This window comes from Gossypium hirsutum, chromosome D13 (genome assembly GCF_007990345.1).
Source record: "Gossypium hirsutum isolate 1008001.06 chromosome D13, Gossypium_hirsutum_v2.1, whole genome shotgun sequence".
NCBI lineage: Eukaryota > Viridiplantae > Streptophyta > Magnoliopsida > Malvales > Malvaceae > Gossypium > Gossypium hirsutum.
The window spans coordinates 37,036,019-37,050,908 of NC_053449.1; the positions used below are offsets into that span (position 1 = coordinate 37,036,019).

Sequence of the window (14,890 nt, forward strand, 5' to 3'; positions counted from 1 at the left end):
GTTGGTTCAATTTGATGATTGAATGTAGTTATTGTGAGTCCCCAGCTATGTGGTTGATCGATTTCGCTATTAAGTATGTGATCTAACCAGAAAAACTCGTCAAAAATCCAAAAAATTCATAGAATAAGGCTGTTTTTCAAAACCGCCCAGCATCACACGGTCGTGTATGATTTTGCAATCCGTGTTGGTAGGCCATATGGACCACACGAGCTAGCTTTTGGGGCTGTGTGGTCATTTTTGGCCAATTTTAGGGCCCGGTTAGAGACTTTTTGAAAGACTTGAATGTTGGGTCTGTGGGCATTATATAGGTTCGAAAAAGCGTAAGTTTTAGTATGTAAATATACATGGGTAAGATTTGGAGGTATGTTAAGTAGGTTATATTTTGTTTAAACCATATGCTATGATATGTTCAGTATGAAAATATGTGTGTATGCATGCCATACGATTTATGATATACGTATGTATGATATTATGACTATAATCATGCTTGTGTTTTGGGGTGGGTTATGGAATGATGGAGGAAGTGCTATATGACACTTTCTAATGCAATTATGGCGGCTAGACTACAAATTTCTGTCTAGCAGCTCAGTTGCATATTTATGAGTGGCATACTGCCACTTACTAGTGTGATTGGATGGACTTTTGTGGTTCTAATTGGTGTGATTGGTTGGATAGAGATTGTGTGAAGCAGATGGGGGTAGGATATGATGAAATATGATATGATATAATATAAGATATGCTTCGATATGAAATTTGATATGATATGATATGATATGATATGTAATAAATTATGCTCCGTTATGATATCTGATATGCCACGATACTTTCTATTATATATACTAAATTTTGTGAGTCAACTTACACACTGGCTGTAAAGCTCGCTCGTTTGCTTGTTTCATTTCAGGTGATCCTTAGACTTAGGATTGGATGACAACATTGGAGCTCAGTTTTCACGTTTTGATTTAGTATGTTTAGGGCTTATGTTTTTATTGACTTTTTTAGACTTCTGGGACATTTTAATTTGTTTGGGACTTTAAAATTTATTTTCAGTTTTTGTTTATGCAAAAGTTTTAATTATTAAACCGGTAATTAAATCAAGGCAACAAATAGTAAATTAGGGATAGATAAGATCAAGTTGCTAAAAAGGGTTTCGCTACTAAATTTTTATCAAAATTCACTAGAATGCTTTTGTCTCGTAAATGATTTAAGTACATTTGGATTCGTCTTTAGTAAAAGCTATTAAACGCATTTTTACCTCAAACTACTCATGAGTTTTCAATAAATTAGCTCGTTCGCAAATAGTTGTATAAAATTGGATTTTCTTAAGGTTGGAAGTGGGTTCTCATTAAAACTTAAGCTTTAGCATTTTCACGAATGATGTAACCTCCACAATCCGACCGTAACGTTCAAGCCAAGTTTGGGGTGTTATAGTGGTATTTACTTCATATGATCCAACTCATTTTTACTTAGTACATTATCCTCAAATACACCATCACTTAATTACTTGCACAATCTGGAAGACAATTCATCTTATTTTACTGCCTTTGATCTATTACGGACGACTTGAAAATATAAGATTTTGTAATCGGCTATACGAAGCCTTGCACATAAATATTTCCCACAGGTGAGACTTCACAGATGTAATATTAGAATGTAGTTAAACGTTTGAACTTTTGGCGAATTATTCCTGTGAACTCTAACTAAATAGTTGTCTGTACGGCCTTATGTATAGCTACTTCCTTGAAAGAAAATCTTTGCGTATTCATACTCACTAACTTATGAAAAAAACCCTCAAATGATTCTCATATTAATATTTGCCATAGATAAATATAGATGATTCAAATAAGGTAGATCTTGGCAGATAGTTCCAGTTGTGGACTGCTGTTAATAGCTTGTTCTTACAGACTTGGGTACGTATTACGATCCTCATGGATTCTTGTTTCAGACCCAAGTCTACGAATTCATGATTTACGAAAAATGTCGGCGGATTCATAAGGAAAACCTCCATTTTGAATTAATAAGAAAATCAACTCATCTTAATCAAACCAAAAAATCTAGCAGATTGCCAACAGATATCTCATTCATAGTGGTTTACATTTAGAAATAGATAACATATGAGTGGATACTTAAGAGTGAATTCCTAATTTCAGAATCATACACAAAAGATAGTCTTGACGGACTGTCATATCTTGCATAACTTTCATATGCCATGGACATGGACTTACTTACACATATATGGCTCAACGCCTTAGACTCCGTAGAGTCTCATACATACATAGAACCCACTTTGGGTTATCGTATTTATTTGTGCATATATCTCTATACAATCCATCTGAACTTTCGCAAAGCTGAAAACCATGCATATACATTCTCTGTACTATCCACCCGAACCTCTGCAAAGCCAGATAACATGTGACTCGGAATGCACAACATGACATTTCTTCATTTTTCATCCTCCAAAACAACCCTCCACAACTCCGCAAAATTCAAACACTTGCATTTTATACGTAAGCATTCTACCAACACTACTGTTCAAGCATAACACATATTACACCAAATATTTCATACATTTTCATATCAATACAACAGACTTCATGATACATCAATATTCACTTACAAAGTAATTCATTGATTACACATCATTCAACCGTAGAATGATACATCATTTGCTCAACACTCATTTAACATAACTAACAAACATCATGCCAAACATCTCATTTATACCTCAAAGACTTACAACAAGCCATATACTTTCATATCTACACACAACATTCATCTTGATATATCATCATTCAACCATAAAATTCATCATCTTAAGACAAAAGTTACAGACCTATCAATAATACCAAAATGTAAACATCCATTTAAGGCTTGGTTCTTGAACTCACCTATAAGTTGATGCCAAAACCTTCTTCTTAGCTTTTTCCTTTGCAACCTGAGCCTCTAGCTTTCAAAACATAACAACTATTTTAGAATCTTCAACAAAGATATTTCATCATCATAAAAACCAAATTTTGTTTGCATGCAAATGCCATTAAAATGATTATCTAAATTTTTCGCCTATACAAAACATAATCAATGGATAGCTAAAACCATTAACTTTCTTTCATTAACTCTGAGACATATAAAGGTTCAGAAACTTACCAGCTTGATAAATTATCCATTACTTATGCATAACTTTTGCTTCCTCTATGTAGACCACTCTTTGTCTTTCTTTCCTTCAACCAGTCCAATGAAGAAGTTGAAGAAAGAATAGAAAACGAAGGAACCGCCCCAAAAAATAACAATCCAACTCACGCAATTCCTTCACCGGTCCCAAACTTAATAACCAAGTGTACACGTCCATAATCATCATGTCTCCCACTAAAAATATTTCTAGTTTAAATTCAACGTAACCAAGGTTAAAATCCAACTCTTTCGCAACTAGTCCATCAATTTCTCTTATATCCACTAGAGCCCGCTCAATTTGTAAACTTTTCAAATTGATCCCAAAATTGCTATTCCAACTTTAACTTAATGTTTCAGGGTATGATAGTATATTTCCATAGGCTTCTCTTGAGTTGATTCAAATCTTCAATGGTTACACTTACAGTTTTTTATTTTTCCAGTTTTCAAACATATTGAATATTTTTTTATTTTCCACATGAATCAGTTTAGCATCATCAAGTTTAAGAAGTTATGTTAAAATTGAAGGTCTTAAGCAATCCTATAGTACAAAAGATGCATATGAAAGGATAGTGATATGAACTGTGGATAGCTAAAACACAACATGCCACGAAAAAAATAATACGAACACAATATGAATACACAAACTGTCAATTAACTGATTGCGGGAGAAAAAGTTATTTTTATGTAGGATCCATATTCACATTAATAAAACATTGTCCAAAACATCTCTAAAAATAGAAAAATTGTATATTACAAAACATAAATATACAATGTCTACTACATAAATTAAAACATACGAATTTTCTGTAACGCTTAACGAGAAACGACTGGAACAATGATATGATCGAGTTCTATTTGAAGTCTAAGAGCCTTTCGATCTCTCAAAAAACAACTGAATAAGAATAGAAAGACTAAAGACGAGTTCTGCCATGCTTTGCCTAACTAGAGGATTCTTTTGAGTGTAGTGCAGGCCATTGCCAATATTGCCAAGCTCAGAGCAGTAACACTATCAATGGGATAAAAGCTCTACAAATTTGAATCCATCCATTTTCTCAGTTTTTCCCCTTTTCTCTTTGATTTCCAAAACTTTGTCTTATCTACTTCTACAACATGAGAATCTCACCATTTTGTATAAGGAAGGTATGGGTTTAAGGAAGAAGATGAGAAAAAGTAGAGAAAGAGAATGAAAAGAAGAAAAAAAGAATGGAAAAAGAAAAAAAGAATATGGCAAGGAAAATAATAAAATAATAAATGGGTCTAATGATGGAATAATAAATTTAATGGTGGGATGATTGATTTGGTTAATTTAATTAACGCCACCGACTAAATAAATAAAAAATTTGGAATTATCAAAATAGAAACAATTTAATTTTAATGTGAGTAACGAGATAGTTTACTTAAATAAAAAATATTTAATTATAAATTTATTTTAAAAAATTAAGATTAGTGAAAATTTTAAAGTTAAACTACAAAAAGGTAAATTTTATGTAAGAACAAAATTATCCATTATCACAAAATAAAATGACAACTATCAATACATATATCCATATAAAGATATGTAATGACAAATATCAATATTGAAATTTACCCTTTTAACCCAAAAATTCCCGACCCACTCTAATCTGTCATCACCACCACTCTGTCCAAACAAAGCCTCTGTCTTTTCTCTTCTATTTGATCCCTCTCCTCCTCCTCCTCCTCATCCTCCTCCTCCCCCAAGCGCTCTGTCTCTTGCCTTCAAGTTTCTCACATACCAGCAAATTAAACTAAGGTAATTTTCGAAACCCTAAACTCAACTTGATTATCGATTTTCTACTTGAGTCATCGGATTTTGAATTATCTGCTCTGTGTCTCTGCATCACTCTGCTAGATTTGGTTTTCTGTTTTCGATCCTACTGCGTGTTACCTTCTCTCTGTTTACTTTGTTAAGAAGGGACAAAATTTCTTTTAAGGCTATCGGTTTCAGCGGAAACAGCGTACCGTTCTCGCTGCTATTTTCCGTTACGCTGCTATTTGCGGCCGCGATCCGTGAAACTGCTACTGCACTACTATTTGGAGCCTTCTTTTTTTTTTTGCTTTTTAAATTGATTTTTGGTTGCAGAAATTAAGTTATTCCAACTTAAAGTACAGTGTTGACATATTCAAGTGTTCAAAGGCATTGAAATATCCGTTGGTGTAGGTGTAGTTTTTAATTTCATTTGACTGATTACCTCGGGGTCACCGCAATGCACCGAGTGGGCAGTGCGGGGAACAATGCCAATTCTAACCGCCCTCGTAAAGAAAAGAGGCTGAGATATGTATTGAGTGACACTGATGATACAAAGGTGAAGTTTTTTCGTTATATTTATTTATTTCTGTACTTTCGTTAGTTATCCCATTGTCCTGTATCTTTGAAGTGAATAAGTTTTCTTCCTTCATTATGTATCCGGCAGTCCTTAGGAAATTGCATATTTGAGGTTCCATTAGGATTCTAATTTATTTATCTGCCTTTTCAGGGTAAGGCAACATTTTGCATCATTGGTGTTTCTCCTTTGTTGGTTTTATATTCCTTTTCTTAATTTCTATGTTATGGTATCGTAGCTAATCTAGAAGGTCATGCTTGTTTTTATATGTATAGTTATATTGGGGCACACAAATTTATAATGATCCATAGAAAAACCATTTGAGTCTTCGTGTGATTTTTTTATCCTTGTGTAGATTTAAAATACCATGCCATATGTGTTCTCCTAAAGGTTGAGTAAGAAATGCTTATTATATATTTGTTATGTTGATAAAATTGGCATATTTTAAATCTATTTGCAGTTGGAACTCCTGAACTTCCTTCTAGGTAATATTATACGACTGTCTTAATTGGATACTTTTTATCCTTAAGATTTACGTATGCTAAATTAAAGTGAAAATAATAGCCTTTGTTCTCAATTACTAACTTTTGACAGTGTCCATTGTATCCTTAATTTAAGAACATGCTAACAATCAAATTGGATTATTCTGCTAACCCTTTGTTTTATATTCTAAAAAGCAAGTAATTAGCTTTAGGATTGTAGTTGAACCTTTTATCTGTTTCTTTTGGGTATAGGCACTAGGCACTGATGTTTCTTCATTTTGGCATGTTGTTTTGCAGCATTGTGCCGGCATAAATTGTTTGGCTGTCCTAAAGTCATCTTTCTCTGATGGGTGCAACTATCTCTTCACTGGAAGCCGAGATGGCACACTTAAGAGATGGGCGCTGGATGACGATGCTGCTACTTGCTCTGCTACATTTGAGTCACATGTTGATTGGGTACCCTTTTTTATTTTTGATTTTGCCAATGACAATTTGCTTTTGGCTATGAGCATGATCTTCATTCCTTACCAATAGTCTTTTGATTGCTAATATGTGGTTGGGAGAGAGTGACAATTTAATTTATTTTCTGTTTTTGGTCTACTAGATGCCATATATTGATGTATTACCAAATATAAATAGTTGCTTAGTAACCGACCAGCTTTCCAAAAGGAAAAGGTAGAGCAAGTATTTCGCTTTGCACTTTAATTACATTAACAGTCAGCTTAAATTTCAAAAAGCTCTTTGATCTCCTTTTTCTTTAGTTTGTGGGATTTGCCATCCATTTAATATATGCATAATATACCTCTGTAATGTGTAAGTTATGATTCAGAATTAAGCTATTTCCTTGTTATGCAGGTAAATGATACTGTAATTGCTGGTGATAATACACTTGTTTCATGTTCATCAGACACCACATTGAAGGTTTGTTGTTAATTAATCCATTATCTTTGGCTGTTCCCTTTTTGACTAATTTCGTCAAGTATTGACATTCTTTTTCCTTGGGATATACCAGACATGGAATTGCTTGTCTGATGGAACTTGTACCAGCACTCTCCGTCAACACTCTGACTATGTAACTTGTCTTGCTGCAGCTGAAAAAAATGTAATCTCTATGTCAAAGTTTCTCTGGATATTATTAGCTGAATGGATGAAAGGTTCCTGCTAATGCAATATTGCTATTTAAGTTTCATGTTTAATTTGGCAGCATAAATTGTGCTTCAAAGTATGATATTTATCATCATAGAGGTCACTTTCTGATTTTTTTTTAGTGCCATACATTTTAGACCAATGTGGTTGCCTCTGGGGGTCTTGGTGGGGAGGTTTTTGTATGGGATATTGAAGCTGCAGTTACTCCTCTCTCAAAGTCCAGTGATGTATTGGAAGATAATTGTTCCAACGGTATCAATGGTTCTGCAAATTCATTATCAATATCAAGTTTGCGGACAATTAGCTCGAGTAACAGCATTGCTGCTCAGACAGCTCAGTGTCATGGGTATGTCCCCATATCTGCCAAAGGCCATAAAGAGTCCGTCTATGCGTTGGCAATTAATGATAGTGGAAGCCTTCTTGTCTCTGGTGGAACTGAGAAGGTAGCTTTTACTTCTACCCAATTAAAATGTTCTGATAATAACATGTTCCTCTTCCCTTATGACATCTTGCAAAGGATGGTCATATCTTTACCTCATCCTCTTTCTTTCTCTTTTTTTTTTTAATGAAAAAAAAAATTTTAGTGACACTCTTAATATCCTGCTTCACTTTCATATAGGTTGTGCGAGTTTGGGACCCAAGAACTGGATCGAAGACTATGAAGCTAAGAGGGCATACAGATAACATTAGGGCTCTACTTATGGATTCTACTGGCAGGTTGGTGCAATGAATTCAGCTCCAGTCGCTTTTTGAGTTACAAATAGAATTAACTTGACATTAGTTGGAAGCTTACAATAGCTTTAGCATGTGTCATATGACGCGTATTTGTCATCTGATTATTTTCTATTGTGACTGCCAAACTCTTCTATTGCGGTGGTGTAAACTCATCTGATTGTAAAATTTTAGTATATTAATAATGGTCCTATGATGGTAAAGATTTTTATAACGAATGGGTGGTTGAACAGTGGAGACTAAACCTTGTTATGGCTTTATATAGATGCATATGTGCACATTTTATAACTGCTTTCAAGTGAAATTGGGATGAATACTTCTTTTAATGTATCAGGGTCTTTGTTTTTATCTTATAGGTTCTTCCCTTGATTGACTGCTAATGAATTATGTTATTTGATTTTATTCTCTTCTGTGCTTTATTTATTTCATTAGTTAAGTGTTTGACAGACATTTTGTTATCTTTCAGATATTGTTTATCGGGGTCGTCTGATTCTATGATCAGGTACACAATTTGTTTATTGTTTCGCTGTTGAACCTCATGCTGTTTTCAACATTAAATAATTTAAGACCATGCCTTTCAAGCAGTTGTAATTTTAACTTGTAGGCTATGGGACCTTGGTCAGCAACGCTGTGTGCATTCATATGCTGTGCATACGGATTCTGTTTGGGCACTTGCAAGCACTCCAACCTTTAGTCATGTTTATAGTGGTGGTAGAGATCTTTCTGTAAGTGTATATTCATGCCAAACCATTTTAATGGACAAGTTTATCATTTTTTGCCAATGTTTTGATGTAGAATTTGACAAGATAGTTATGCCGATGTAGGACAATTGGCTGATTAGTATTTCAGGCTTGGTTGAGATTAAAAGATGGGAAATTATGAGAAGAATTAGGGGTCTATAGATATAGATTAGATGTAGGCAAAACCCTGTGCTGTGCTGATACCGTTATAGGTTGAATGGTAAATTAAGGGCTAAGGGTTTAATTTGAAAATTAATTTTTATGAGTAAGGTTATGGACTGAAAACAATCTTAGAAATTGCAGAGCAAGAAAGGAGAATAAGTGATCTAGGTGCTTTGCTCATAGAGTTGCATTTCCTTAAACATTGCACTGGGGCAAAAGCTTGTCACTACAGTTGCCAAAGTTCTTGTAAATTTTTTGTCTAGTAAACCATGCTCATTAATGGAGATTTAGTAATATTTATTCATACAAACACATGGGATCCAGAGTAGGAAACTTCCAAAACTGACTTAATGCAGTTACAACTCTTATACAATGAATAGAAACTTAATAGCATAAGAAAACCAAATATGGATTCACTGCGTCAAATTCTTCAATTTCCTCTAAATTTTTTTTGAAACCACGCAAATATGTTTGACATTTTAAAATGAAGTGAACAGAAAATGAAATAAAACGTTGCGACTTTAACTCAATGAAACTTAATGTTAAGACTTTAAAATGCCTGTTCTAGCTTAAGTTTCTGAATTGGTCTGGTAATGAATAAGGCCATAATTTTAAATATTCTTAGCATAATCTTTACACTTTCTGACATCCTTGTCTGTTACTTGTAAATATTTAGCTTTAATTCTGAACTTGTGCTTTGTACATACATCAGTTATATTTGACAGACTTGACAACTAGAGAGAGTCTTTTTCTTTGCACAAAGGAGCATCCGATTTTGCAGCTGGCATTGCATGATGATAGTATATGGGTTGCAACGACAGATTCTTCGGTTCATAGATGGCCTGCTGAAGGAAAAAATCCTCAGAAGGTCTTTCAAAGAGGTGGTTCATTCTTGGCTGGAAACCTGTCCTTCTCCAGAGCGCGAGTTTCCTTGGAAGGGTCTACCCCAGTAAGTATAGTGTGTGTGTATTCATGTTTGTATATGTTTTGGCTTACAACAGCACATCACCTTGTTTATCATGAAAATTTCTCATAAATCTTTTTTTTTTCTCACTTTCATTAATTTGTGTCAAGTATTACTAAATATGTTGAAGTATTAATGTTCCTGTTTCATTTGTTTCTTGCTCACCCAACCCCAAGAAAAAGAATAAATATTAGATTGTCCTTTTGTTAATCATGATATGCTTTGGTATGTGTATCCCTTTGATGCTTGGCTATGATTTATTTTAAATTTTATCTTCTATCCTTCTCCCTTCATTTCTGTGCTGACGTTGTCAATTATTTACAGGCTCCTGTTTATAAAGAACCAATCTTCTCCATTCCCGGAACTCCTGCAATAGTTCAGCATGAGATTTTAAATAACAGAAGGCATGTATTGACTAAGGTAAATGCGGTAGTACTTCTATGGATTTTGGTTCCTACGATTTTATTTTGGGAGATCTATTTTTGCATAAATGATATTAATGTGTCTTTAACAGGATACTGCTGGTTCAGTAAAGCTCTGGGAGATAACCAAGGGTGTTGTGATTGAAGACTATGGACAGGTACACTAGATTCTTTTGCTATTTTCTTTCTTTTCTTTCCCCTCAAGGAAAAGTGCTTGCACTTTTCTTTTCACTTACAGGTTTGGTACACGTAGAGACACTCTTGCATATGCAAGGTTATGTTTTAGTTGTATGTATTTATTCATTTCTTTAATTTAATGTCCAGGTTTCCTTTGATGAGAAAAAGGAGCAGTTGTTTGAGATGGTGCGATAACTATTTATTTGATCGTAGTAGTTGAATATACTGCATCTTTTTTTTTTTGTTTATGGATTTTAATTTTAATTTTTGTTTAAAACCATTCTAGGTAAGCATTCCTGCATGGTTCACTGTGGATACCCGACTTGGGAGCTTGTCTGTTCACTTGGACACCCCTCAATGCTTTTCTGCAGAGATGTACTCTGCAGATCTGAACATAACTGGCAAGCCTGAGGATGATAAGGTATTAGATTTTTCCATTAATCGTGGCAATCTTCAGACACGGATATCTCTGAAAATAATAGCTGTGATTAGTACATGCATCTGGTGTTGACTTGTCTTTGCCAGGTCAATCTAGCTCGTGAAACCCTTAAAGGCCTATTGGCTTATTGGATGACTAAAAGAAGGCAAAGACTTGGCTCCCAGGCTTCAGTTAATGGAGATGTTTTATCAGGAAAAGATATTACTACAAAAAGTCTTACCCATTCAAGAATTGAGGTAGATGTTAATGCTGAAAATGATTCCATGGTATATCCTTCTTTTGAGTTTTCTACAGTTTCCCCTCCCTCAATTATCACTGAGGGTTCCCAAGGAGGTCCTTGGAGAAAGAAAATTACTGAATTGGATGGAACCGAGGATGAGAAGGATTTCCCTGGTTGGGTTTTGGACTGTGTTTTGAGTAACAAGCTTCCACCTCGCGAGAACACCAAGTAACTTCTGTGACCTCATTAAACTTTCCTCTGCTTCTGGCAGAATATTTTTTTTTTCCTTTACTCAATTAAATCTTAAGGTTTTCGAGGAACACCGCATACATTGAACTGCTTATTGGTTGACCTGCTTGTTGATATGCTTGCTATGACTTAAAGAAGTATCATTAAGTCCAGTCATTTGCTATGTTTTCTTTCTCTGCATCTTTAGTCTTTAGTCCTTATTTTTTATGTTTTTTCTTGTGGATATCTGTTATCCCCCGCCCCCCGCCCCCCCCCCCAACAAAAAAAACAAAAGAAAAAAAGAAAACAGCAGTTCTTTGACATCATTGTACTTTATTCAGAACCATTGATACTTATTTATTTTACTTCTTGGGTACTGAGCAGGATGTACTTTCATCCTTTTCATCCTTTCTCCCTCACTCTCTTGATAGTTTTACTTTTCATTTTTGCAGGTGTAGCTTCTACCTTCATCCTTGTGAAGGTTCAGCTGTTCAGATCCTCACACAAGGGAAGTTAAGTGCACCTCGCATCTTGAGAATACATAAGGTATGCATGTTTAGTTTTCTTAGGACATGCGTCTGCACGAATATGTTTGTAGAAAATAGCAAATGTGGTTAGTATAGAAACTTAGATCACTTGGGCTAATACAGTAGAATCTCTTTCATATTTTGGAACTTGAATGGCATAATGGCCAAAAGAGCAATGTTAGATTACTGAAAATGTTAGTTTAAGGTGCATATACATTGATAGGACCTTTAACTTGGTCGTAGCCAAAACAAGATAGAAATGAATTATAATAAAACTATCATCTGAATTAGCTTTGTTGAGTGCTTAGTTACATGTATGTTAGAGGAGATGGCTCTGGTTTGTTAGATTCTTTCTTCTCTGGTTTTATAATATTAATGCCAAACAGCTGGTTCTAGGTTGTATTTTTGTATCATTATTTTATGGATTCTTAGATATTATAATGTATATTCATTATGTTTTGGTTATGTAGGTTGCTAATTACGTTGTAGAAAAGCTTGACAAACCATCTGATAATGCTAATACGGATGGGACATTTTCGCCTGGACTTGGAGGACGATTGCAGCATTTAGCAGTTGGGGATGGATCTTTTCGGTCTGGATTGAAGCCTTGGCAAAAGCCTCGACCTTCAGTCGAGGTTTTATGCAATAATCAGGCAAGCCAATTGCATGTTTGATGTTATAATGCCATTGGCTAACAACCTAAGATCTTATTTTCTGGCACCAGTATTAGATCTTCCTATGTTTGTGATTGAATTCAACATAGTAAACTAAAATTTGACTAACTTGTTTGGTTCTATTCAATTGTATTATTCTGGTCACTTATTTGATTTGCTATTATTATGTATTCTAGGTATTATCTCCAGACATGAGCTTAGCTACTGTCCGGGCTTATGTATGGAAGAAACCTGAGGACTTGGTACTTAATTATAGAGTGATACAAGGCAGATGATCTTATTGACTTCTGGGAGCAGGTGAGTGGCAGCTTATTATGTTGTATTTCTTGGATTTGTTTCATGGTTTCTGAAAGCCAAAAAAAAAAGGTGTGGTTATTTGTTTAGAGGAAGCATGCCGGTAATTTTTTCTTTTCCCATAATTTTGTCAATTTAACATTTAGTGTCTGTTTCTTTTTGGTCTGTGATGAAACGTCGTATACTTTCTGTTTGAGCATGTCTACCCATTGGATAATCTTAGCAAGCAATCAGCTAAGATAGTGTTTGAATTATATCCTCTCTTTATCTATTGGGCAGCAGGTTGGTCTCAGTATATTGGGATGAAAATCTAATACTTTGGTAAAGTGTTGGGACTTACTATGTTCATCTGAGATAGCCTTCGTGGTCTGAAAGTGTTGGTGGGATCCTTCGATATTTTGAAAGACGACAGGTTTCAATCTGGGGGCGTTCTCCAGACTTTTTCCAGGGGATCATGATTAATGTTTTCATAGTTAGGCAGATGCTATGATGAATTTTTGGTTTTGACATGCATGCATGCATGCTTTCGCCATACAGCAGAAAAAAAAAGTTCTAGGGTGGCAATGCAATCAACTGAAGAGTTTGTTATTCCGGGTGGACAACGAAAACCGGGTACTTTCTGGGACAAAAACATTAAGGCTTAATGATTTCGGAAGCTGTGTAGATTTGTTTTATGGGGGATGATAATCTAGTCATTGAAACTGTTATTGTGAAGTTGAATTTTTCTTCATTTATTATTCTTCGAAATAAGACGATCAATTTGCATTGAATACGTATATTTCTTGAAAATTTCTCTCAATGCTTATTTCTTTTTTGTGCATGATTCGGTAGATTTCATACCGTGTTAGGTTAGTTACACTATGGGGAGGGTTTCATGTAGCCGATATATGCCTTTGCTAAAGTAATGCTAATTGTTTTTTTTTATTCTTTTATTTATGTATTTGTAATCAAATTATAAAGACAAAATTTTGTTTATGTTGGTGCTTTAATTTCGTAGGTGTAAAGTAAAAAGTTGAATCCTTTTTCCCATCAATGTAGTATGAAAAGACATGGACCGATGAGTTTGTCTCTACTTTCCATTTGTTGCAATACTGTTTACTTCGTTATTTATATTATGTATATTCGGGTTTGGGTTTGGGTTTGGGTATGAGTATAAGATCTTTTTAATATGAGTTTGAATTATTATTTATTTGATAAGAATATTTCTATTTAAATTTAATTATACAATATATAAAAATATTTTTACTTTATATTAGTTTAAAGTATTTGATTGATTTACTTAAATTTAAAAAAAAATAAAAAAAGTAATATATATGATGCGAATGGCATTTTTGTCTTTTAATACACTAGCAAAAATTTGTATATTACCCCAATTTATGGTTGAAATAAATAGTTTATAAATATATTTTTCAGAATTCAAGGGTTTTCTCTTTAAAAAATACACTAGGAACAAATATCTTGATAGCCTAGGGATAAGTAGAACTTACAAAGTTAACATATGCATATTTTGCAAAATTGATAAGTAGTTGAGCCAGTGGATGAGTATATCCAATCATCAGCTGGTGGCATAATCTCTGAATATTGTCTAGCATTGACACGTAAGTAAAACAATATCTTGGTACTAAATCTTTTTTCTTAGTGCTAGTTTTCTTACATTTATCTTGCTACTAAATTTATTTATATTTCAATATGATTTCATTGGACTGTTAACTGTTTTGTGCACATCACATTGAAGTGGTTTTTTTTCCCAGAAGACTGTACATTATATTCTGCACAGTGAAAGACCTACTCTTATCAAGATCCTATTAGAATTGCATATTTCAGGCTGCTAATGCCAGTCATTATCCAAAAGAATATGATTCTTTAAGCAGTTTTCTCAATGACAAAAAATCGGGAATCTCAATTCTCAAAGTGCTCATTGTTCGATTCTACCTTCTTCTGATTCGTATTATTTTTCTTCAAATATTTATATTCGAAAATGGAATTTAAGGGCAAATGATCAAAAAAAGCTTTTTTTTTCAAAAATTATTGACATGGGCCAATTATTTAATTATTTACCGGAATGATCTATTTTCCGCGAAATCGCGTCCACGTCAGCGTGATGTCAGGGTATGCGCCAGGAAATCGCGTCCATGTCAGCGCGATTTGCTTACGTGGACACAAATCGCGCCCT

At 34.2% G+C, this 14,890-nt stretch overlaps 1 protein-coding gene across 3 annotated transcripts; it reads left to right on the plus strand.

Annotated features, from left to right (window-relative positions):
- The first annotated feature begins 4,743 nt into the window (after positions 1-4,743).
- On the plus strand, positions 4,744-13,487 carry LOC107920282 (WD repeat-containing protein 48). Of its 3 annotated transcripts, none has more exons than XM_041109734.1 (19): positions 4,744-4,939; positions 5,348-5,492; positions 6,290-6,448; positions 6,848-6,913; positions 7,005-7,094; positions 7,276-7,581; positions 7,758-7,855; positions 8,337-8,372; positions 8,475-8,595; positions 9,485-9,721; positions 10,061-10,156; positions 10,251-10,316; positions 10,483-10,521; positions 10,622-10,756; positions 10,861-11,222; positions 11,675-11,768; positions 12,220-12,402; positions 12,600-12,720; positions 12,997-13,487. In XM_041109734.1, exons 2-18 carry the CDS (start codon positions 5,394-5,396, stop codon positions 12,696-12,698), a joined length of 2,286 nt encoding a protein of 761 aa, XP_040965668.1. In that variant the 5' UTR covers positions 4,744-4,939; positions 5,348-5,393; the 3' UTR covers positions 12,699-12,720; positions 12,997-13,487. The 3 variants fall into 3 exon arrangements, with proteins under 3 accessions (XP_040965668.1, XP_040965669.1, XP_040965670.1); XM_041109735.1 differs by having other exon boundaries at positions 13,000-13,487; XM_041109736.1 differs by having other exon boundaries at positions 4,762-4,939; positions 5,270-5,492; positions 13,000-13,487.
- Positions 13,488-14,890: the final 1,403 nt, after the last annotated feature.

Excerpts from the sequence above, each read along its gene's own strand:
- LOC107920282 (XM_041109734.1), top strand. The coding sequence starts at position 5,394 with ATGCACCGAGTGGGCAGTGCGGGGAACAATGCCAATTCTAACCGCCCT. Across the intron at positions 10,757-10,860 it reads GCAAGCCTGAGGATGATAAG|GTCAATCTAGCTCGTGAAAC; the intron begins GTATTAGATTTT and ends TGTCTTTGCCAG. Across the intron at positions 12,403-12,599 it reads AGGTTTTATGCAATAATCAG|GTATTATCTCCAGACATGAG; the intron begins GCAAGCCAATTG and ends TATGTATTCTAG.